Below are 24,822 nucleotides of genomic sequence, written 5' to 3'. Positions count from 1 at the left end.
GTGAGTATTTGCTTCAGGTTGGGGGGGCTGTCTGTAAGCGAGGACTGGCCTGTCTCCCAAGATCTGTGAGAGTGAGGGGTCGTCCTTCAGGATAGGTTGTAGATCCTTGATGATGTGCTGGAGAGGTTTTAGTTGGGGGCTGAAGGTGACGGCTAGTGGCGTTCTGTTACTTTCTTTGTTGGGCCTGTCCTGGAGTAGGTGACTTCTGGGTATCCTTCTGGCTCTGTCAATCTGTTTCTTCACTTCAGCAGGTGGGTATTGTCGTTTTAACAACGCTTGATAGAGATCTTGTAGGTGTTTGTCTCTGTCTGAGGGATTGGAGCAAATGCGGTTGTATCTTAGAGCTTGGCTGTAGACAATGGATCCTGTGATGTGGTCTGGATGAAAGCTGGAGGCAGGTAGGTAAGTATAGCGGTCCGTAGGTTTCCGGTATAGGGTTGTGTTTATGTGACCATCGCTTATTAGCACTGTAGTGTCCAGGAAGTGGATCTCTTGTGTGGACTGGTCCAGGCTGAGGTTGATGATGGGATGGAAATTGTTGAAATCATGATGGAATTCCTCAAGGGCTTCTTTTCCGTGGGTCCAGATGATGATGTCCTCAATGTAGCGTAAGTAGAGTAGGGGCATTAGGGGACAAGAGGCTGAGGAAGCGTTGTACTAAGTCAGCCATAAAAATGTTGGCATACTGTGGGGCCATGTGGGTACCCATAGCAGTGCTGCTGACTTGAAGGTATACATTGTCCCCAAATGTGAAATAGTTGTGGGTGAGGACAAAGTCACAAAGTTCAGCCACCAGGTTTGCCGTGACATTATCGGGGATACTGTTTCTGATGGCTTGTAGTCCATCTTTGTGTGGAATGTTGGTGTAGAGGGCTTCTACGTCCATAGTGGCCAGGATGGTGTTTTCTGGAAGATCGCCATCCTGAAAAGGTCCACATATCTATTCAAGGGACACCATCATAGGACCTAATCACATCAGCCACGCCATCAGAGGCTCGTTCACCTGCACATCTACCAATGTGATATATGCCATCATGTGCCAGCAATGCCCCTCTGCCATGTACATTGGCCAAACCGGACAGTCTCTACGCAAAAGAATAAATGGACACAAATCAGACATCAAGAATTATAACATTCAAAAACCAGTCGGAGAACGCTTCAACCTCCCTACAGACCTAAAAGTCTCAGTTCTCCAAGAAAAAAACTTAAAAAACAGACTCCAATGAGAAACTGCAGAACTGGAATTAATTTTAAAACTGGACACCATTAAATTAGGCTTGAATAAAGACTGGGAGTGGATGGGTCATTACACAAAGTAAAAACTATTTCCCCATGCTAATTTTTCCCCTACTGTTACTCACACCTTCTTGTCAACTGTTTGAAATGGGCCATCCAGATTATCACTACAAAAGTTTTTTTTCCTCCTGCTGATAATAGCCCACCTTAATTGATTACCCTCATTGCAGCTGAGATGGCAACACCCATTTTTTCATGTTCTCTGTGTGTGTGTGTGTGTGTGTGTGTGTGTGTGTGTGTGTGTGTGTGTGTGTGTATATATATATATATCGTCCTACTGTATTTTCCACTGCATGCATCCGATGAAGTGGGTTTTAGCCCATATGCCCAAATAAATTTGTTAGTCTCTAAGGTGCCACAAGCACTCCTCATTCTTTTTGCTGAGACAATATTGTTCAGCATGATAGGCTGTGATTTCAGCACACTGGCAGCATAACCACTGTCAAGTTCTTTTCAAGGCATCATGGCAAAGGAGGGTATAGAGGAGGGATTTGAAGGACAATAAGCACATTGCTTTCCAGATATTTACAGAGAACTTCTTCTAAGCATGAGGGGCAGCAAAAGAGTGAAGGTGCATGTTTAAAAATTTAACAAGTGGACAAGGCAGGCTGACATCATGATCTGATCCAAGGCAGGCATCCACCTTTTGATAACGAGTGAGAGACGATATGTTGGGTAGGGGCAGGTAATGAAGGGCCTTGAAACTGAAAATAAGTAGCTAATGTTTGATGCGATAGAGAAGAGGGAGCAAGTGGAGGGATGCAAATAGAGGAGTGACATGGTCAAAGCAACGGGCTAGGAAAATGACCTTCGTAGCTGTGTTCTGGATATGAGCAGAGCAAGACTGCATTCTCAAGGCCAGAGAGAAGGATGTTGCATCGATGTGAGATAATGACCGCTTGGATGAGATTTTGTAGCTGTATGAATAGATAGGAAGGGGCGGTAGCTTAGAATCAGCAAGATTTAGATACAGCCTAAATGTGAAGACCTAGAGGAGATGATGCGACCTAGAGGAGATGATGCCGACGTTTCAGGCCTGAGTGACAGACGGTATGGTGGTGTTATCCACAGTGATTGAGAAAGGAGGGGGTGTGCCAGAATGAAACTTTTGTAAGATATTTGCGATGAAATGGAAAAGACTCAGCACTTTAGGTTTCCCTGTTTCATTGCAAATTTATAACAATTTTCCAGTTTCAAAACAAGTCTGTGAAATTTTCTTTTTTTTAAATTCGTAAATTGAACAAATTATTCTTGAATAAAAATGTTCTATGTTCAAGTAACATTCTCCCCCCCAGGGCCGGCTCTAGGCACCAGCAAAACAAGCTGGTGCTTGGGGCGGCACATTTTTAGGGGCGGCATGGCCGGCGCCAGAATGCCGCCCCTAAAAATGTGCCCCGGCCGCCCTAGCTCACCTCCGCTGCTGCTGCCTAGGAGGGAGGGGGAGATCCGGAGCGGCCGCGGCGCGCAAAACAGCCGTTTCGCGCGCTGCTGCTCCCCCTCCCTCCCAGGCTTGAGTGGCGCCGCGGCCACTCGGAGTCTCCCCCTCCCTCCCAGGCTCTCAAACCTGGGAGGGAGGGGGAGATCCCGAGCGGCCGTTTCGCGCGCCGCTGCTCCCGCTCCCTCCCTCCCTCCCTCCCTCCCTCCCAGACTTGAGAGCCTGGGAGGGAGGGGGAGAAGCGGCGCCTGCGCCGCGGCCACTCGGAGTCACCCCTCCCTCCCAGGCTCTCAAACCTGGGAGGGAGGGGGAGATCCCGAGCGGCCGTTTCGCACGCCGCTGCTCCCCCTCCCTCCCTCCCAGACTTGAGAGCCTGGGAGGGAGGGGGAGAAGCGGCGCCCGCGCCGCGGCCACTCGGAGTCTCCCCCTCCCTCCCAGGCTCTCAAACCTGAGAGGGAGGGGGAGATCCCGAGCGGCCGTTTCGCACGCCGCTGCTCCCCCTCCCTCCCTCCCTCCCAGACTTGAGAGCCTGGGGGGAGGAGGCAGGGCTGGGGATTTGGGGAAGGGGCGGAGTTGAGGCGGGGCCGGGGGTGGGGTAATTAAAAAACGGGGGGGGGGGGGCGGCCAAAATTGTTTTTGCTTAGGGCGGCAAAAATCCTAGAGCCGGCCCTGCTCCCCCCCGCTAAAAAAACTCACCTTTTGTGCATAATGATCAGTTTTCAAATTAAAATTTAGAATTTTTGCATGTTTCGATGTGAATCCAGCCATTTCTAGAAGTTTTGGCAAAAAGCAAAATCATAAAATGGGCCACAATGAAATTACAAATGGGTTTTCATTACATTGCACAAAAAAGCTCTATCATTTTTGCACTCACTAGTCCAAATGCTTTGTATGCTTGGCAGACCCCAGAGCATGGCCAATGGCTCTGAACAATCACTAGCTTTTCATAGGAGTTCAGAATGTTTGTGCTTTTTTAAAATCAATTATTTATTGGTTTAGAAGCACATTGCTAATGTTTCCTGTTCCTGGATTGGGCTTGTTTGCTTTTCATTTTCATTAAAGTAGTAGGATTAAATAGCTTCTGCACATTCAAGAGATGCAGCATGAGTGGTCCTGAAGTTCCTTCCTACCTGTCTGTCTTATGTTCTAGTTCTTCCAATTTTAGTGCCAAAGAAGGACAATTCTCAAATCTCAGCCTCTGCGCAAAGAATATATCATGTTTTCATGATTAACTTCAGATTCATCACAAATGAGCAAAAAACCGCAATTGTTGTCTGACTGTATTTTCAAATCATGAAAATATGAATGAATTGTAGATGTAAATGTTTAATATCAGACACATTGGTTGCCACCGAGAGCCCTGAGTCCTATCCAGGGAAACCAGTTCAGGACTTAAAGAATTTTGTTTTGTTTTATTATTTTTAAACATGAAATATATAATGTTGATAAAATGTCAGAGAACATCTCAACCTCAAGTGACCCTGCTATATGAAAGACTTTATTAGTGTTATCAATTGTATGGACTTCAGTACATCAGTGTTTTTTTGGGTTTTTTTAAATCACTGCTTAAAATATAGATTGAAATGAAATATTTCTGGAGGACTAGCCTGAAGGGTTTTAAAAAAAAAAAAAATCATTTTTTTTTTAATTCATGATGCTCACCTAACCCTGAGCAATTAGTGCAATGGAGCATCCCTTATTTGAATCTGTGGTAGATTGCTATTAAAGGAGGTATTAATGGGCTGCTGAGAGCTGGGAAATTGTTGCAGAAAAGTGTGTTTATGGAGTGTGGTGCTGGCAGGCGTGATTTCAATCGGATTTGACATGTTTAACATAAATGTATACTGCACAGCTCCTGCAGTTTATGAATAATTCCTACAGGTCCTCTCCCTTTCTAATTACTGAAATTGAAAAAAACAGGTCAGGCACATCCTGGCGGAAATCTATTACCACCCCTCCCCCCTGCCTTTTTTTAACATCTGTAGTTTTGGTGAGCACTTACTGTCTGGGATATTCGGTGACACGAGTAAAGGAAGGGGAGAGATCAGGTGGGGAGAGGAAAGGAGAGGCAAAGGCAGGAGGACATATTTAGAGTAGTTCTGGATCCCTGCTTCTGTCAGACTGAGGGATGCACAAATAGGGGGATTGTGCAGCTCAGTGTAATTGCTCTTCAGTCTCAAGAGACCAGGAGCAGACTTCCAAGGCACAAAAGGGCACTGAGGCACCCAACTCCCATTGAAAGCCCATGGGAGTTTTGTGCCTACATGCCCTTGGTGCCTTGCAAAAACTCCCCCGGAGGCTTTATTTGCAGAGCATTGATGGCTCATCTCTAAGCCAGGACGCCATCTCCAAGGTCTGATTTTACTTGCCTGTCTGATATTCGTATAAAGGAAATATGGTCCACCTGCTGTTGGGGACGCTGTTCTCTGGCCCAGGACAATGCTCTGGAAGGTCTTGCTGATGAATCCTACAGTCATAGAAGGCAGAGATGGGGAGGAGCATTAGGGCCCCAGCACTGGGCTCAGTTGTTGCTACAGGGTGGCGTTGTCTAGTGCTTTGTCTGCCCTACTTTGAAGTGTCCCTTGCACTGAGACTCCTTCCCCCTCCCCTTGGGAGACTCTCAGCCTGGGACAGCTCAGTGCCAGGGAGTTCTTTGCACAAATTTGCTCTTCCCATTACATCTTGTTACACCTCCTGTCCCAGCCTTAGGCTAGGTCTACACTACGGGGGGGGGGGGGCGGTGTCGACCTAAGATACGCAACTTCAGCTACGTGAATAGCGTAGCTGAAGTTGCGTATTTTAGGTCGACTTACCTGGCTGTGAGGACGGTGGCGAGTCAACCGCTGCTGCGCTGCCGTCGACTCCGCTTCCGCCTCTTGCCGCGGTGGATTTCCCGAGTCGACGGCAGAGCCATCGGGGATCGATTTTATCGCGTCTTCACTAGACGCAATAAGTCGATCCCCAATAGATCGATTGCTACCCGCCGATCCGGCGGGTAGTGAAGACGTGCCTTCAGTAACTCCTCTCTCCCCCCGCTGTGTAGAACCCTCCTTCTCCTCGGAGACCGTTGCTTTCTCCCATTTCCTGGGGAGTCCTTTAGCCAAGCCACGTGGATTTAGCATCGTTAGTCTTTCCCTCCAATCAACCCCTCCAGCCCCCTGCTCAGCTTTGTTGCTCTTCTCTGAACTTCCTCAGTTTATCAGTATCTTTCAGCCAATATAGTACTCAGAACTGACTGCAGCATTCCCAGTGCCATCACAAGAGGGCTCTGTAGAGAGGAGCTGTCGCCTCTCTCCCGGTGTTAGGGAGCATTTTTGCATGCAGCCCACAATGCCCTGGCCTTCTGGTGTCATATTACATTGTAAACACCTATCTACTTTGCCATCCATTATAACCCCAAAGTCCTATTCTGCAATTGCTACCGTGATAGCAGACCCAGGTAAAACATGGAAGTCCCTCCCTCAATGTCCTTTAAACACAGATTAGTCTTGTAGTTTGGCAAAAACTCACCTATGTTGCAAGTTGTATTTTTCAGAGTTATAGCATACAACGAGAACGTGATTAAAACAGTTTAAGCCTGTCTACACTGCAAGATTGAACTGTGTTTTATCTTTTTTAGAGGACATCTTTATTATAACTGGATCCCTCAACAGGGGAACAGTTATAATGTTGGTGTGACCTAGTCTTTGACACTCCTAATTCTTCTTCCCACTCAGTCTCATTGTTTGATTATTTCCTCCTAGATGCGTTAGCAGCAGTTTAAAAAATAGAATCTCTTGGCTGTTCTGTCCATGTCTCTAACCCCTATAGGTCTTTTTCTGTTCATTCTATGTCCTCACTGCTATTGACAGCTCTTACCAGTTCTGTTTGCTGTTGGCTGCCTCATCCAGACTAGAAATGACTGAACCCAAAAAAGATCCTGTACTCCTCATTGGACACTTCTGCACTGCACGAAACTATGTCTTTTAGCCTTAGCCTTAAACTTTTTCTATGGTCTTTGGTCCAGTTTTCAGTCCAAATGAGTTTTTGTATCCAAGCCATTTGAATTCATTTTTCAACTAAGATACCATGAGACTCAGTATCAGCTAATTATTGAAATCCAAATGCTGCATTCCTTTCAACCACTCATTTGGTAAACCTCTCCCAAAAAAGCAACCAAGATTGTCCCCCAGCAGTGTCCATGGTCTTTAATCCTAATGATTATGCTAGGAAGAAAAGGTACAACATTAGGGGATGTCCCCGTATGCATGACTTGTGCATTGCAAAACAATGACCTGATGATTTCATGTACGTGCCAGTAATAATATGCTCTAAAGATATGGGACAGTACTGCCCAAATTAGGAAGGTAGCAAATATTGGCTTACTCCACAGCACGGTCCAAAGGTAATTGAACGCTCTTCTTCTGAGGTCCAGTTTATTTAGTCCTGACACACGTTGGCCCTTCAGGCCACACTCCCAGTTCAGTCTTTCTCTCCTCTTGGGGGAGGAGTCCCCAGCTTTCCTTCTCAGAGCTGGCTTTCAGTTCAGTGACTCGCTCTTCAGGATATCTAAACTCAGGATATCTCAGGGGCTTCCCTGCTTTAGCAGACCACTCCCAGCCCTTCCTGGCGGGGGCCACTCTGCCGATCTCAGGGTACTCCCTGCAGGAGCCCTTGTAACTCTCCACAGTAAACAGGTGTGGCTGAGCCCTGGTCTCTAGCCCTTAAAGAGGCACGCCACCCTGCTGCACCAACTTAAACTTCTTGTTAACTTCATGTTGTTGTCCTGGCCCATTGCTCTGACCATGTAACTCCTGTAGTTGAATCCTTCTGCTGGATCCCCCTGTATCAATTTCAAGCTTCTTATCTTGACCATCAAGGCCCTTCATAACTCTGCTAGTCCTGATTTCTCTGCTCTGGTCTCTTGTGACATTGCATCCTGACCCAGTCTGGTCTGCCAGCTACAGCTGCTTTGACCACTCACTTGTCTGCTCCTCACACATTCCTCCCTACTGTGTCACCTTCAGAGAGCATAGTCCGCAGGGCTTTTCCTGCTGCGAAGCCCACAGGAAACCAGCCAACCCCTAACGGCTAGTCTGAAGGGGAGCTGGGGAAAGAGGATAGTATTTATTGATGTCACTACAAAACTTATATATAATTGATTGTCTTCTTGTCTCCCACCATTTGTGTCTTGCTTGTCGTCTTATATTGTAAGCTCATTGGTGCAGGGACCACATCTGTGTGTTTGTAGAGGAGAACAGGCCCTTATCCTGTTTGGGGCTTCTGGGTGCTGTGGTAAGATAAATATTTAATATCAGTTCAGCTATTCAGACTCACTGCAGAATAAAACATATAACTCAAAGCTAGACAAATAAATCCATTTGACCATTTTCAGGGTCATGCTTTTAAAAGATAGACAAAGGTCTGTGTGCGAAAGTGCACTTGCAAATATCTCTGTATTTAATTCTATCTACTGTATGATCCTATTATTTATGAAATGTGCGTTTGAAAAAATCCAGTAGAGCAACAGGCGATATTCAGTCCTATTAGTATGGCTACAATGTCCCATTAGGATGAATGGGACCTTTGGGGAATAGGGAATGTAAACAGACAGTGTTTCAGAAAGAAACATTCTAACCATATGTTATTAACACAAAAAGGAACAAACGTGCAGTAGTGCAGCAATATTAGACAAGGAAATTCCATTTCAGTGAGGCTTAAGCTCTACTCTCCTGGTTTATTATGTCACTAGAAGCCCTCAATGGAATTATTGACTTGTATTTATTCCTATTATATTAATATAAATGGTGTGTTCCTGCTGGAATAGCAAATGTATGATCGAGAGATCTGCCTGAAACTTGATACCAAAATATGCAGGATTCCAAAGCTGTTTCTCTGTGTGCTCCAGTGAAGAACACTCCCCAATGTAAGAATGCTGCCTCACCACTCATCCACTCTGATAAAGATAGGAGGGTGAAGGCCTTATGGTGTAGGGGAATGAAAAGGGATGAGATAATCCTGTCACTTCTCCAAGCACCGGCTCTCCAGACAGAACCAACAGGGACTCTAAGGATACCTTTCTACTGAATGAGTGTAGCGAGAGCTCCTCATGGCCGTTTTAAAATCCTCTACAAAAGGCAGTCAGATTTAACTCTGAGGGTTAGAGTTTGGTACAAAATTTCAGAGTGCAGGGTCCCATATGGTCGTTCCAGGAAAAATTTGAGGAAAAGGTCTGAAGAACCTGTCACTGGAGAAAGGCATGTGGGAATCAGCAACCCCACTGGGTAATTGTAGTTTCTATCAGGCAACAAAAATAGTGTTCTAGTGGGGTTGAAAGTGTAGCTGAGACTGGCTGCTGAGCTAGTATGAAGCATATTTTCATAATCAATCAAGGTAGCAAAAACCCTGCTGTAAATTTGTGGGGCAGGTGGCAAGCTGGTTTACGGAATGCAGGGAGATGAGAACCTCTGGCTTACGGAAAGCAGCATGAATTAATAATCATTTAATTGGCTCCTCCATTATGTTGCTGGGTCGGGAGATGGAAGTTTAGATGAAGGGGCTGTCAGTGGTACTTTAGCTAAGAGAGTCTGATGGTTGAAAGGTGGGGGGTGGCGGCTGCCTTTGGCCTTTCCACAAGGCTCAAGCATAGTCAGCTCTTTGGGTCCCTCGCTATGTTAACCTCTGGGGTTAGCAAAGAAAAGGATGAGTGTCACTTCTGGGTGGCATCTTCCCCTTTAAAATAGAGAGAGTGAATCCCCCCCATGCTGAAAAGCAGGTGTTGTCTGGCATAAGCACTGAAGAAGTAGCCTCTCAGAAATGCTTCAGGAGGGTAGGATGCCTTGCAGCCATACTGCTTTCAGGTATGGGTGTGAGGTACATGTTTTCTCTGTCTATGGAAAGGTGTATTCTTCTAACCTCTTTATTTCTTTAAACCTTGAGATGAGCAAATCAATGCACAAATTACCTCCTGCTCAGGACATTTATCACATTTTCATTTGTTTTCTTGAGCGGAGCCCTGATCTTTGAGCAGGATCTCTCCTTGGCCCCTACTTGTGGTACAGGGGTATGTGTGCTGGATGAGCAGTGGTTTGGAGGAAAGTGAAATACAAGGTTTTCGACATTTCTTTTTTCTGGACATTTATCCTAGTCTACTCTATAACAGATGAATAGGTCAGACTGACTGTGTGTGATGTGGTAATTAATACACATTCTTTTCTAAGTCTGTTTTGAAGCTTTATAGTCAATCACTGGGTGCGCTCAAGAGTGATGTGGTTTGCATGTCCCCTTTCTCCAGAATGTAAAGGAGTCCTTAACTCCCCTGCTCTGTGACACTGTCCCACCACTAGTTCCATGATGGCTGATCCGAAGATCATTCATGTACTTAGATCTGACATACAGTAGGTTTGGGTGGGTGTCAATTAGCAGTAACTTGGTCTCGGTGTTGATAGCCCAAATGGGAATTTTATCTTTAAAAATAGTCCTTAGCATGTGTCTTGAGGCATACATTCTGAGAACTCTGAAAACAGCCAATTCATCTTCACACCCCTCCTATGGAGTAGACAAGTGTCCCTATGTTAGAGAGGTTAAGGCTGGTGAGCCAGATCAGCTGCACTGAGGAGCACTCAGAGTTTCCGGGGAAGGGAGCAAACTGAATTTAAACTATCTTTTGCCAGGATGGTTCCCCAGCTGAAGTTAGTGGTCTGAAATGTTGCTATATCTTGTGCTGACTGCCTGTGGCTCCAGGGAGCCATTATGGAAGACAGAGGTCACCAAAACCCGGGATGCCCCAGCCACACCTGACCATGCACCCAGCAATAGCGGGAAGGTTAATGGGGGCAGCTCCTATGTCACCAGAGGATCCCCCTATTCACCAAGGGCTGGCGTAGAGACAGTCCTATGTCTCCAGAAGCTGGCTACACTAGTTAGGGCAGCTTAGTAGCTGCAGGCGATGCAGAGCTGCCCTAACAGCCCAGATTCTGTTTTCAAAAGTGTGCACTAATTTAGGGTGCTTCAAACACCCATGGTCTGATGTTCAGAGCAGCCGAGCATCCACAGTGCCAACTGACATCAGAGAACTGCCAGCACTCAGCACCTCTGAAAACAAGCCCCTGTTGTCTGAAACTGGGCTCCCAAAATTAAAGACCGCCTCTGAAAATGCAGGTGACTTCCCAAAATGTGAGAGTCAGCGGCATAGCCAAAATACAAGAACCGAGGATTTCCTGAGTTAATTGCTCTAGTCTGCCATGGATTACACCAAATCTTATTACTGTGGAAGAGGAGATCATATTTTTGGAAGTTTCCAAAGATTGTTTTTCCCACACATTAGCTATAAGGTTTGAGGTATATATATTTTTTGACAAAATTAAGTAGGTCCTTAGTGCTTTGGTTACAAAACCGTAAAGCATTTGAATTCTTTACCTTGGAAAAGTGACTGTGGCACATTCCCAGTAATGGCTTGAATCATTTACTGTACGATAGCATATTTATTTTCCCTTGTTACTGTGCAGGTGACTTCCATACACAACTCCCAATAACACTCACCGGAAGTTACACAGATAAGTTCTGCATGTTTCTCAGAGAAGAGACCCCAGTAGATTCTAAGCACAGAAGCTTTTTCCAAAAAATAGTTCTGATAATTCAGTGGGAGTTTAATGTGACATCTTATCTAATGTCACAAGTAACCCTCTCAAAGCCAGTCCCTGCTCACTGAATGTCTCCTGCAATGTGTCGATCACAGTTCATTCCACTGAGTGAAAACTAGAAACTTACGTTGTCAGTAAAGGACTAGTTCTGTTTTTATGCTCCTCATTACCTACAAGAGGTGTCATGAAGATCATGGTGATAAGTCTGATTTCGACCGCCACATTCTGGGAATGTTCATCCTGACCTCACCTTGGGAGCCTCAGGCCAATCTGATGTCACATACGTAGATACTAGGTGTGTGGCAATAGCAGGGCACAATAGGGAGAGCCATGGAAAGCTTTGGAGACTTGGGTAAATAAAGCATTGGTTTTCGGTTTGCTTTTTATGAGTTAAAGATAGACTTTAACATAGGCTTTTGTGTTTAATTACGGTTACCTTGTCCACATTGTGCCCATGAGAACATCCATCTCCTGAATGTATATTTTTACATTTAATGTATATGAAACAGGTGGTTAAACTGACAGATAGTAAATCTAGGAAGGGGGGAGTTTCTATCCTGTAGGGACTCTTCCTGCCACAAACACCGCAGGAGAAGAATCACTAGATGCCTGTTGCATTCAACTAATAGTAGTTCAAGGGTTGAAGTGAAAGTTGATAGAGCCCAGAGAGTCCCTCCCCAAACCACGCTTGAGACCTAATTACCAGTCAGTGCAAGGGGACAGGGCCAGATTTACACCTTACATGCCCCTAGGCACAGCATCTTCAGCACACACACACCCCTCGCCCACAGACCCCACCACAACTGCACAGCACCTTGCACACCACTACCCAGCGCCCCCCGCCCACAGACTCCCCCCCCCCCCCCCCCAGCGCCCCACCACCACAACTGCCCAGGGCCCCACACAGACACCCCACTGCCTGGCACCCCAACACACACACACCTCCCCCACTGCCCAGAGCCCCTCCCTCCCCAAGACCTACTCCCCGGCCACACTCACCAGCCCCGCTTGGAGGTGACTGTGTCTGCCAGGCTGATCACTCTGGCCCCTCAGGTGTGGCGCGATCAGCCAGGCTGGAGCAGGAGCGAGGCCTGCCCAGGCCGGGCTCCCTCAGGTCGCACTTGCCTGGCAGGGCCTGCATTGGACTGCTGAGCTCTTCCCCTGCCACAGGGGCCTGCTTCACCTTCCCTGCTGGTAGAAGCTCCCCAGCAGGGCTGCGTGGGGCCGTCTCCCCCTCAGCCGGCCCTGCCCCCTGCTGGGACCTGGGAGCAGCAAACTTTGCATTTTTAGGCACCCCTAGAACGCTGGCGCCCCTAGGCACGTGCCTACTGTGCTAACTGGAAATCCAGCCTAAATTTTGTAGGGCTCTGTGATTCAAGTCCCCATGAGTAGGGAAGGGAGTGCTGCTTGTATTGCTGCCTGACTGTATGCAGACAGAGCTTGGGGCCTGATGCCTGACTTCCCGACTGTGGTTGACATTTTAATGTCTGAGGTCAAACTGAGGAGTGGACAATATCAGCAGTAGTTAACCCTCTTATTGGGGCCACTCTCCTCACGTCACACAGGGACCAGCCAAGGCAATTTAACACTGGATCATCTTCCACCAGCCACAATGAAGGAGTTCTTGCTAGGAATTCTTCTTACTCTTATTGGTAGAGTCGGGGCTCATGAAGCACAGCCTGGCTCAGTGCTATTCTCTTGTCACACCATGAATCGGATCTAGAGGACTGTTTCCCATGGCGTGGGGTGGGGCAGGTAGGTAATCTTCACCCACAGCCCTGATGCTCCATTTGTACTGTGAGATTACTTTCCTTTCCCCCAAAAAATAAACTAAACTTCAATTCTGTAGAAATCTTTTTAAAGAAGCTCCATCTCTGAGCCACAAGGGAGGTTTTAGATTCAAACAGCAAGTTTGTGAGTTGAATAAAAGTTCATCTTGCCACGTGGACAAGACAATGGTGGATGCGTTCTGATGTCTGTAGATTTACCATGAAAGCATTGACTTCTTTTACACTAATAAGCTGTAGGGTTGGCCTTTTTTTAGTAGACTGAGCAGCACAAAGGTCTTAATGGTACACTGGGATTCTACACATGTTTTGGGGGTATGTGCTTAAATTTGACACTGAGGCATTAGACCACCGTAGGAGCACAGGACTGAAATATCAGGGGTTCTGCAGGACAGGAATTAAGTGCATTAGCAGAGCCATGTGGCAAAGAACTTGCCAATCATCTGCCACTATATCGCTTGGACACATTCAGGAGCACTAACATTCATCAACTCCTCTCTCCACAAGAATGACACAGGTCCTTTTATGTCCATTCATAGTGTCTGTCTGACTCCCTTTTCCTGGAACTGGTTTTGCACTCTGTTTATTTTATGAATGCTTAGTGTTGGGGGATTGTTAAATGTGTGAATTAGATTTCCGATTAGAAGGCACATTTTGGAATAAATCCCACCTCGATAGCTTTGAAAGGGTTTCTGGCATGTGAATAACATATCTAAGCTGTGCACTGACTGCAGCTTCTGAAGTGAGGTGTGGTTGGTTCCACAGCATCAGGTTCACAGTGTGAATAAGAGATCGGGAACAGGCTATGGGGGAACCAGTCTAAGAACGTTACAGCACCTGGTTAATCGGCAGCCAGTCTATCATGTTAAATATCCAGCTGTCATGTATTATCTTTCAAGTGAAAATGAATAACTCCCATTAAGGATGAAATGGGTTTGAAGTCGATTCAAGACAGATTATAGTACTGTTATGAATGTGTGTTCGGGGCGGTGGGGGGGGGACTGTGTGTAATATGCCTGTCTTTCTAGTTTTTAAATAATAGATGTCCTACAAACTTATGTACTCCAGGTTACCAAGATACAGGGTTTATAGGTCATAGGATGTGCATTCTGGGAACAGCGTCAATTTCCTGGAATATTTTCTGCATTGAGCTCTGATTTTATTACTTTTCTGTATACGTTTGAATTTGAATAGCATTGCTTTGTATTAATATGTTTAAGGGTTATGCCTAAACAGCCATTCTTGGTGTCCATATCGGAGCCAGTCCCACCGCTGGTCATAGGCCAGGCTCTGTCACCCAGACTTCCTGGGGATTTCAGGGGGACTGCTCGGTGGAGAGTAAGACCAGCCCTGCCCTCTGCCCGAACGCTGAGTGCACGCCACACTCGGAACCCCCAGCTGCTGCCAGTCTAGGAAAGTGAGACTGAGTAGGACCCAGATGTGAATCTTCTGCGTTGCACCTACCACTGCCCTGGGCTGGCTTTCATGAATGAATGCCTCACAATGCTTCGCACACGGTGTATGAACCTTTCTGCACTCAGGGTAGGAATGTCCTCCTGCATTGTCCTCTGTATAGCCAACTCTTCCTGGAACGAGGGGGAATCCTGACACTCAAGCGCTGACATATGGCCAAGTGGTCCAATCTCACATGTAAACTCAGGAGAAGACTGTCTTGCATCTACTAGATTTTAAGCTGACCCAGGGAGTTGGAGTGAGTGGTTGTGCTTTTCTGCTTGTAGCTGTATGGATCTGTCACAGTTCCTTATTTCTTAGTGCCAGTAATGCCAGATAGCGAGAGAGAAACTCGTACTTTCTCCCTAGCATGTTTAGTAAGATGTCACTTGGCCCAGATGTTCCTCCTCTTCAAATCCTTAGACTGTGTTTGTTTCAAGAAAATACAACAGCACAAATGGAATTACTGATCTTTTCATCCAGCATGAATCCCTTTAGAGCTGTCCTGATGGGGATGTCCTAATGCAAGTCTCATTTGTCTTTGCAGCACCAGCCAGCCAGGCAGACAAGGAGCTGACAGAGTCTCCAGCATCCTCCAAACGCATGTCATTTCCCAGCAGCTCTGAGTCACCTCTCTCCTCTAAATGGTCAAAAACTTCAGAGGAGACCAAATCAGAGCAGGTGAGGCACAGGACCCCAGCATTACTTCCTGGAAAGCCATAAAAATCTAGAGGCTGTTAATTCACTTCCCAGGTGTTGAGAGAAAAAGAAAAGCTGATGAAAAGGTGGTGATTGAGTGATAGGACAAAGGCACAAGATTATTACAGTCAAGCTGTAAGGAAGGAGGAAATATAAGCAGTGATTGTGTCAATCACGTGATTCAGTCAGCATGTTTTGTTTCATCTCTCTCTATAGATGTATCAGTGTCCATACTGCAAATACAGTAACACCGATGTGAACCGGCTGCGGGTACATGCCATGACCCAGCACTCAGTGCAGCCCATGCTCCGCTGCCCGCTCTGCCAGGACATGCTCAACAACAAGATCCATCTGCAGCTGCACCTCACACACCTGCACAGTGTGTCACCTGACTGTGTTGAAAAACTCATCATGACGGTAAGTCTCTGGGAGCCAAAGTGCACCTTCTGCCTTCCCAGCAAGAGTGAAGTTGTCTTAGCATAAACAAAAGGGCCTTGCCTGTGCCCATGGGCACTGGCTAGTTTTGATGTAACCTGCTGATCCAGGATCCCACTCCTTGATCCTACAAGAACTTCTCTTGCTTTGATTCTTCTCATCCCCATGTTTGGGTATTGTGGTGGTCGGCACAATCAGGAGAAAGAGTTACCCTGTGGAGATACTGAGAAGAATATTCAGTAAACATGGTCTCCCTTAACCCCTTAAAGTCACTGCAAAAGTCAAGTCTTAGGTGGAGGCTTGTGGGAGAGGCAGCAGTTCATGTGACTGTGTTGCCTCCAGCAAAGGAGAGAACAAGTGCTGCCATGTTAACTCTCTCATGAAATCGGACAGCCAGGGTCGTTAAAGTGACGGTTTACAGGAAATCAGGAACTGGCTTTCTGTTTAAAACATAACTGGGAGAAGCAATAGGTTTACTGTCTTTGGCAATTTTATCATTCTTGAGGCAAGGGTGCGGCTGGCATGGGATGCACTGCCTCAGTGGAATTCACACTGTACACTTCAGTCAGTGATCGACGCTCATCATCATGGGAGTAGAAGTAGGATCTGGTCCTTCAATGAGAAATTAGTCAGTCAGAGATAACGTAACTTTTTATAAGTAACAGATCACTTTTTTCAAGGCAACTATAACAACCATGTGGATATTGTGTAGTTGGCCCGTGTGAGATGGATAATGTGTGGCTGTAAAATCCTGTCAATTCCTTGTTTAAAATGCCACTGTCAAAATGTTTTGAAATGCCTCATTTCAAATGGAACTTTAAGGATGGTCAGTTAAACTTCTCTGAAGTGGAAAGGTCTTTAGGCCGTTGAAATGGAGGAGATTTTCTAAATAATATCAAATATTTCCATGGAAACATGTAGTTAGAAATAGATCCATTTTTGTAATTGTTTCTCCAAGGTGGGTTGCACCCTTTGTGCAGCTGTGACTGTCTTCACCAGTGCAGTTTCTCTGTAAGTGTAGCAAAACTTGAGAGATCAGTTAAATCTGGTTCAGTACCAAGATATTTGTGTCAAACTTTCCCCCCCCTTCTACAGCATTGCTGTAGGTGTCAAACATGGGAGTCCTGTTCTAACACTGTCTCTAATGGAAGCCTTTATCCAGCATTCTGTTTGTCTCCAGTTAATCTGAGAAGGAAATTATCATTACAGTGCATGATGGGAAATGTCCTTTTTATTACATTTCTAACATTGCGGTGCTCAAGCTGTCATTCTGAACAGGCTTTTTGTACAAGCGACATTCTCTCAGTCATGGACTGGCTGATCGGGGACTTGCTTTTATGATGTCTCTGTGGAGCACCTAGCACAATTTTGGCTTCTAAGCACTGCAACAATACAACTAAATAAAAATAATCTTGTGGGCTCACCTGTCTTTCCGGTGTTCCAATCCATGTGTATCATGGCACAAGAAAAAATGTCCAGTGGTCCATGTTTCTCCTTAGGTGGCATCGTTTGTGGAAGCACATGATCTTGCTCCAGCACCAGTCTTCCTCTTTCCCTTTTGTTTTGTCTTTTTCTCTCCTTCCTCCTTGCTTGTCAGATTTCTCCTTCCCTCTGCTGCTTTTCCCCCAGTTTCTCGTCCTTCCAGGTCTGCTGCCGTATCCCCCTCCCTCTGCCATGCCTGGCTCCTGGCGGGCTGAAGGAATGCTCTGCTCCGCACTGGAGAATGGTTCATTAAATGCCAGAAGAGATGCTGTGCCTGGCAATCAGTGCTGGTCCAGGAACATATGTGAGAGATCTATGCACCACAGTCTGGGAACCATGATCTCGGAACACATCAACATCTAACAGTGTTGACAGGTCCCATTACTGCCCCCAGTAAATGCCAAATTCGGGTACCTCTGTCCTCAGTGAAAACAATAATAAACAATACAAAAATACCAGGGGGCTTTGGAAAGAGAACATGTTAGTTAGCTAACATTTATAGCGCTCAAGGTATGTCTACACTAAAATTAAAACCTGCAGCTGGCCCGTGCCAGCCGACTCAGACTGGTGGGGCTCGGGCTGAGGAGCTGTTTAATTGCAGTGTAGACGTTCAGGCTCAATCTCTAGGACCCTCCTGCTTCATACGGTCCCAATGCTCAGGCTCCAGCCTGAGCCCAAACTCCTACACCGCAGTTAACCAGGCCTGTAGCCTGAGCCCCGCAAGCCCAAGTCAGCTGGCATAGGCCAGCCACGGGTGTCTAATTGCAGTGTTGACACCCGGAGAGGCCCCAAACAGGGACGGAGCCCGATCGTACTGGGGCATTGTATACATTGATATTCAAGGACTGTCCCAAAGAACTGAGATTCTAAGGCAGCTTAGAGTCAAACGCAAGATGAACATATTTTGTCCCTATCATGAAGAGAAGAAATAAGAGAGCAGTGAGTAGCAATAGAGCTTCTGCCATACAAGTGGGAGTCCCCAGTCTGCCAAGAGTGCTCTCCATTGTTCTAGCCTAGAGAAATGGGGTCAATTTATGAGGCCTTGTCTACACATACAAGTTGTACCAATTTTACCTAAACTGGTTTAGACACTGATGTGGTTAAATTGGTACAGCCCCTTGGGTGGGCACTCTGTCACGGTTAAGAATGCCTTATTTAAATCGATATACAGAATTCTTCAGACCATTTAGTCTGCAAGCAATTTAGTTAGATTGGTGCACCTTCGGTGTGTGATCAAGACCTCACTCACCCAGTAGTTTAACAACCCCCGCCCAGGGCACCTGGAGTGCTCCAGCCTTCTGCTGAGATCAGAAATCCCATCAGAAAGGATGGGAGTCTCCTGTGAGCCCTGTCCCATTACTTGTTTCTTTGTTCACGTCCATGAAGCCTGGGCTGCTTTTCTCTGTGGTGCTCGGGAAAGAACACCTGGGGAAGAGGGATGGTCTGTGTGCTTTGAATAAAGCAGAAGGGGGCCTGGCAGATATTTTCATTTTGCTTTAAATGGCAAACAACATGTTTTTTAAAAAAATAAAAGAAACAACCATTTGTGGTGGACACGGGAACACTGTAAATTCCTAATTTTGCTCATTCCAGCCAAGATTCCTGTCTCAATCTGAAGGCACCGAGACCCAGTTCATGCACTGTAAGTGAATTGCAGCCCAATAAATGGGAGCCAGGTTGCTTTTGACACGATGTCTTTGCGTTCAGTATTTGAAGGAGGCTCAAGTTAATAATACCTTATCAGACGCCTTTCAGGAACCTGCAGTGTCTAATATGTCTGTTGCCATAGTAACAGCTGCTTGCTTATGCTCTGCATCTCATATCTGTGTGTTTCTTGTCCCTCTCCCTTTCATATCAACAAGCAGTCTGGGTGACTGTCCTGCTGGGAATAGCCAGAGCACTAGCCCTCCTTTCTGAGAACTGATCCTCTCAAGACACTCTGCTAGTCCATCAATGGTGGGGTGAGAGAGAAACGTGTGTGTGATTGGTATGTAGAGGTCCCGGAGCTCAAAGGCATGTGTGCAGCAACCCCAGCATCTAATGGACGGGGAAGACATGACCTAGAGGGTTTATATACAGTAAGTGGAGCTCCCAAGATACCCTGACAGCTGAAGGCAACATTCCATGCAGCCCCAGTCTGTCTGCACCAGTCTTCTACTGCTGCCACTTGGTTACGCTGGTGAATAAATGTGTTTAAAATTTGTTTTATATGGCATTTCATCTGCTCTAAACTACTCTAGTTGTCTTTCCACACAACAGCCACTTCACTAGTCCTGGACCTGCACCGCTTTGGCCAAGAGCTCCTTAATGAGGGTGAAGTGCAGTTCACTTCCATAGTCAATTGACAAGACTGATGGGCTCGAAATAGGAGAAGGGACTGCTTGCCAGGCAGCCTCCAGTAATGGGGAATGCTCCCGCCTCCCTCTCAGCTTCCTTTATCGTTCCATAAATTCCTCTACCCCTCCATTTAATTCTGTTGTCCATTTTCTTGTCCCGTGTTTAAGGTGTCCTTCCATTGTTCCCTGTCGCCAGCTGTCTTTTCATCTTTTTCTTTTCTCTCTTGCTCCCAAAGTAATTCTTTCCTGTTTCTGCCATCCTCTCTCCTCTCTCACTGTCTTTATATTCTTTTCTCCTTTTCTATTGTCTCCTCTTACTGCTCTCTGCCTTCTGCTGTCAGTCAGTGTTTCTCTCTCCCTCCCTCTCGCCCCCTCTCCCTCCCCCCCCCCCTTTCTCACTCTGTGTCTCGTTCTCCATCTCGGATGAAGGTAATGAAAATAATCGGGCTTCATTAATTCTGAGCCCTGTGAGATGATAGCCATTTGGAGCCATGTTTGCCAATTAGATGGTCTAAATTAGAAGTGACCTTGGTATACTGCCATCGCTTTGCCTCTCTGAGTCTAATGAAGCTTTTCACTCCAGCCCCCTCTCTCTCTTTGTAATGGAAATTCCCTCCTTTGTCTGGTTCGGGGACCTTGCATTGTATGTGCATTTCCCCCCTGCATGGACAGAAGGGATATTAATGTAGCTCCTCAGACCCTTGCTAGGGAGGTTATTTTTAAATCTCAATTATTTTGGCCATGTTGGGGGAGCTCATGAAGAGCTACCTAGAACTTCCATGGGATTGGCCCTGCATCCCAGACAGGCAGAAGCAGCCAGTGGGAGAAGGCAGAGCTAATGTATAGAATATTGATCTCTTGTCATTGTCCAAAGCTGGGTACGTGGCTTTGATGTGTCCAAGACCCATGTTATGTACCTAGGGTCAGAATAGAGGAGAGACTGGCCAAGATGGGAACCTCCGTACGGATGTGTTACCACGAGATAGCAAGAATCCTAGCCACCACAGCTCAGGCCTCAGTGAAGCAGTGCTTTCTGAAAACCCCAACTATAAGCTTTGCTGGGGCTTAGAAAAGGGTATGGTGTGTGGAAATGGGAGGAGGGGAATGAGAGAACAGGGATGAACAGCCATTTACTGAGTCCAGCATTGCTGGCAGAGTGGAGATTGTACCGAGCTCCTTGTCCACCCCCTGAACTGTTACATTCAGCTCTCACAACAGGCTCTCCAGCGCTGTCACTTGAAGAGTGTGGGCGTGACCCAGTTTCAGCAGGATTCCCACACCGAAGGATCATACTTCTCTCAGCCGTTTTGGACTGTCTCCTCTGAGGAAGCAGCTTACAGAGTCCTTTTCAAAAACAGCAGCAAGCTCATTTTCTCTTGAGGATGAGCATTTGAGCTTAGTCTCTGTGAGAGAGGACAGTCTTAAGGGAGACAAACAGGACAAGGAGAGAGGAGATCTGTGTTCAATTTCTGCTCACTTTGTAACACTGAGCAATTGGGCCAAATTTTTCCAAAATGGCCACTGATTTGGGGTATCGGGTACACATACCGGAGCCTGCTTTCCAGAGAGGCTGAGCACCCGTAGCTTCCATTGGCTTCAACTGGAATAGTGGGCGCTCAGCATCTACACAGACCAGGGACCAATTTCACCCCTAGCATAAATACTCACTAACCAATTTCATCTTGGGGCAGAAGAGACATTGCTAGGACAGGAAGGAAACATACTAAGGTCTGATAGTACTGGGTATACATTTCCTGTGTAGGTGATACCATTCATAGCCTACACGATAACATTGTATAGAAGGATGACTTACAAGAGAGCCAGGAAGTGCTAGCGTATGGTCCCCTAGGACACATGCCTACATACTATGGAGATGGGCAGGTTAGAAATTCCGAGAGTGAACTAGATAATTATTTTCTAGAGCTAAAACATGCTAGGTGACTTTCAGCCCAGATAGAAAAATGTGACTCTAACCCCAAGGGGATGACAATCTGATTTGAACATGGTACAGTGATTGTGGCTAAGAAACAATAGGGAAGTGATAGAGGGAGATTGTGAGCTCTTTGGGGCAGGGACCATCTCTTTCTGTGTTTGTACAGCCCCTAGCACCATGGGGGTCACGGCTGGGGCTCCTCGGTGCTGCCCCAGTACATAGAATAACTAAGGTCTAGGGTTACACCAGCAAGCTGACACAGTGATACATTGCAGTTGTATACATATCTTAGGGTTGTTTTAATACCTTCATATTGGTGCATATGAAGTTGGTGTTGTGGAAGCACTAGAGAAACTTGAATGAGGAAATACAAGCATTTAGGAGTTTGGAAGACTGGAGCTAGGGTTAGTTCCCAGCTATTGCTGGACCATCTGAATGGGAAGTGACCACATATGATCACATGAAACAGCACATAAGTTAACTTCCCCTACAAGACTCAACCCTCCACCGCCCTTCCACCCATGACAGTTACACCATTTAAATACAGACATAACCATAAACAGTATAAAATAATATCATTTACCTGGTTATCTGTGATTGACAGCCAGGATTCAGTGCCTTCCTTTTCACCTTCTACTCTGATTATTTATTTGTATTGCGAAATCACCCGAGTGTGCCAGGCCCTCTCTGCACGCACAGGAAGCCATAGTCCCTGCCCCAAAGAGTTTAGCGTGTGAAAAGAAAACAGATGAAGATGGGGGCTTGGGACACCGCCTGTATGCCAAGTGGTCAGGTTGATGAATGGTCAGGCAACTCCCTCTGGGGGAGACACTGGGCGTGGGAGGGGGAAGGCCCCCACCAGGAAGATGGCTGCAGCAAAGAGGACTGCTGAGCTGAGCTGGCAAATGACTGAGAGGTGGGGAGATCAGGCAATGAGCCAAGCATAGAGCTTTACATTCAGGGTTTCACTTGCCAGTGGCTCCCTTGCACAGCTTGCTGGGAGAGCCTGCAGTTGTCCTGAATACACAGATGCACACAATTTCTCACTTCCTGCCCTTCTGGCTCTGTCCCAGTTCCCTCTAGGAATTTTCTGCCTTATAACAATTTCCTGTACCAAAGCCCTTTCTGGATGTGGGGGAGGAAAGGGGGAGAGCTGAGGCTGTGGAGATACAGGTAGGTAAAGGTAATTACTTAAGCACATATAGGGGCAGGACTTACTGGTTTGGAGGCCCAGATTAAGATGCAGAGGAGCATGTGAGGTTGATGATTATATTTCGGGGTGAGTTAATTGACAGAAGGTGAAGGCAGACAAAGAAACTCTGCTTACTGCCTTCTTGAATCCCAATCAGGAATTATGATTAAAGACGCGGCGAGACAACAGAGCCCTGATGAATTGGTGTCTTTTTTTTTTTTCCTTTTTGCCGTCATTCACACTTGATTGACTTCAACCTTTCAAGTGCAAAAGTCTCTCTTTTCCATTATTATTCATAGCCGTCTGAGTTTTTCTAATTAAAGTGTATGAAAACAATTACTGATCCGTCGTACTGAGTCTGTTAGCGGGGATGACTGCCTTACTGTAATGTGTATAAAAAGCCCACCGTTTTCTATAATGATGTGCTACTGAGGTGTTAGATAATTTTATTTTTTCTACTCTGTTGGGGTTTTTTTAATTTCTCGTTATTTATTTTTCATAATTCCTAAAGATCCTGGGAAAGCACTTTCCCTGCTGCTAAAACGGAGAGAGACATCGCTTTCTTTCTGTCTTTCCTCCTCTGCTTCCCACCTCATTCCCCCTCCTCTGAGTCTGGTTACTATGAATTAATCGGCGACCTTTCACTTCTTGCATTCCCTCTGGACTCACCAACCACAGCCTTCAGAAATGTTCTGCTTTGGAATAAAAGGTGTAATGAGTTTGGCATTCTCCACCCCTTTCCTAGTGCTTCGTCAGTGGCAGCTACCTTTACAGAGTGCAGACTTCTGTAAAACACAAATGCTGTGGCTGTATCACTCACCTTCAGTGCTCAGTTTGTGCCAGGGCTGAGTCCTGGAACTGCTAGGCCTGGCCGTTCAGAGCCCCGGCACCTCTGGGCTTGCTGTGTCAGTTACCAAAGTAAAACAATCACTTGAGCTCCAGCACCTCTTTCATTACAAATGAAGCACTGCTCACATCGCACAGCGCTGTGAATAGCCAGTGCAGTCCCAGCATCCCATCCCTCTGCTGTCTGACATCCAAGATCTCTCTCCATCACATCTTCGTTTGAGGCTGTCCAGGTACATGCTCCTGCTCCCCATGAACCTGAGCACGGCTGGATCAGACCCTCTTTCCCTACACATTCTCTGTAGGTTTCAGAGTAGCAGCCGTGTTAGTCTGTATCCGCAAAAAGAACAGGAGTACTTGTGGCACCTTAGAGACTAACAAATTTATTAGAGCATAAGCTTTCGTGGGCTACAACCCACTTCGGATGCAGTTATGCATCCGAAGAAGTGGGTTGTAGCCCACGAAAGCTTATGCTCTAATAAATTTGTTAGTCTCTAAGGTGCCACAAGTACTCCTGTTCTTTATTCTCTGTAGGGTTTATATCAGTGCCGGTGAGGAAGACACCGTGTCCTATTTAGAGTTCACAGTATTTCAGCTATACCTTAGTCACAGACTTTGCTAGCATTTCATTAGTCATCCCGTATGCACCTTGTGGCCTTTGACTTAAGTTTGCTTAGAAGAAGGTAGGTAGCTGTACTGTATGAAAGTAATCACATCATTTGTTCTGCCATGAAATCCAAGGATCAGTCCATTCCTCTGCCTGGCCTGAAGGGGACCCTTTTGTAGCTTCACTAGAGAATGTGACAGGTTAGCACCATCTCCAACATGCCATCCTCTCCCAGCAGTCAGTGGCTGGAAAAGGGCACTGTCAGAGCACCAGCACTGTGAGTCAGTTTGGGTTTGCTGCTCCCTCAATCACTAAGAACTCAGGGCATGGTAAGGATGTTCCTTTTAGCATCTAGGTGAGAGGATGCTCACAGACAATCAAAGCAGCAGAACTGACATCAAGCACTTGTTTATGGGGTGAGCTCCTGTCTGTGGCTGTGTTATGAGATAGCACTAGTGGGAACAATGGTCTTGAACGGTTTCCTGACCTGCTGTGTTGGGGAGCATCCGTTGAAGAGCAGCCTTTAAGTTGCTAGGCATGTGGTGCTCAGAGTTACGTAGGGTTTTGTTGCTGCGTGCCTGATGGTAAACACTGGTCAAAGCACTAGTCCTTTTGGTCAAGATTGTCAAAAGTAACCAGTGATTTTGGATGCCCAACTTCAGTTACTTTATGGGGGCCTGATCTTACGAAAGTGCAGAGCC

General features: G+C 46.4%; 1 protein-coding gene across 1 annotated transcript in view; it reads left to right on the top strand.

Moving 5' to 3' along the window:
- The window catches only part of ZFHX3 (zinc finger homeobox 3), a 176,912-nt gene that overhangs the window by 129,891 nt on the left and 22,199 nt on the right, over positions 1-24,822 (top strand). The window contains exons 5-7 of the mRNA XM_065416524.1: positions 3,310-3,321; positions 15,145-15,272; positions 15,507-15,707. Of these exons, the coding sequence (XP_065272596.1) occupies positions 3,310-3,321; positions 15,145-15,272; positions 15,507-15,707 (341 nt within the window). The remainder of the gene's footprint in view (positions 1-3,309; positions 3,322-15,144; positions 15,273-15,506; positions 15,708-24,822) is intronic.

This window comes from Emys orbicularis, chromosome 14 (genome assembly GCF_028017835.1).
Source record: "Emys orbicularis isolate rEmyOrb1 chromosome 14, rEmyOrb1.hap1, whole genome shotgun sequence".
NCBI lineage: Eukaryota > Metazoa > Chordata > Testudines > Emydidae > Emys > Emys orbicularis.
The sequence above is the reverse complement of the archived record's forward strand: the minus strand, read 5'-3'. Positions and strand labels throughout refer to the sequence as shown.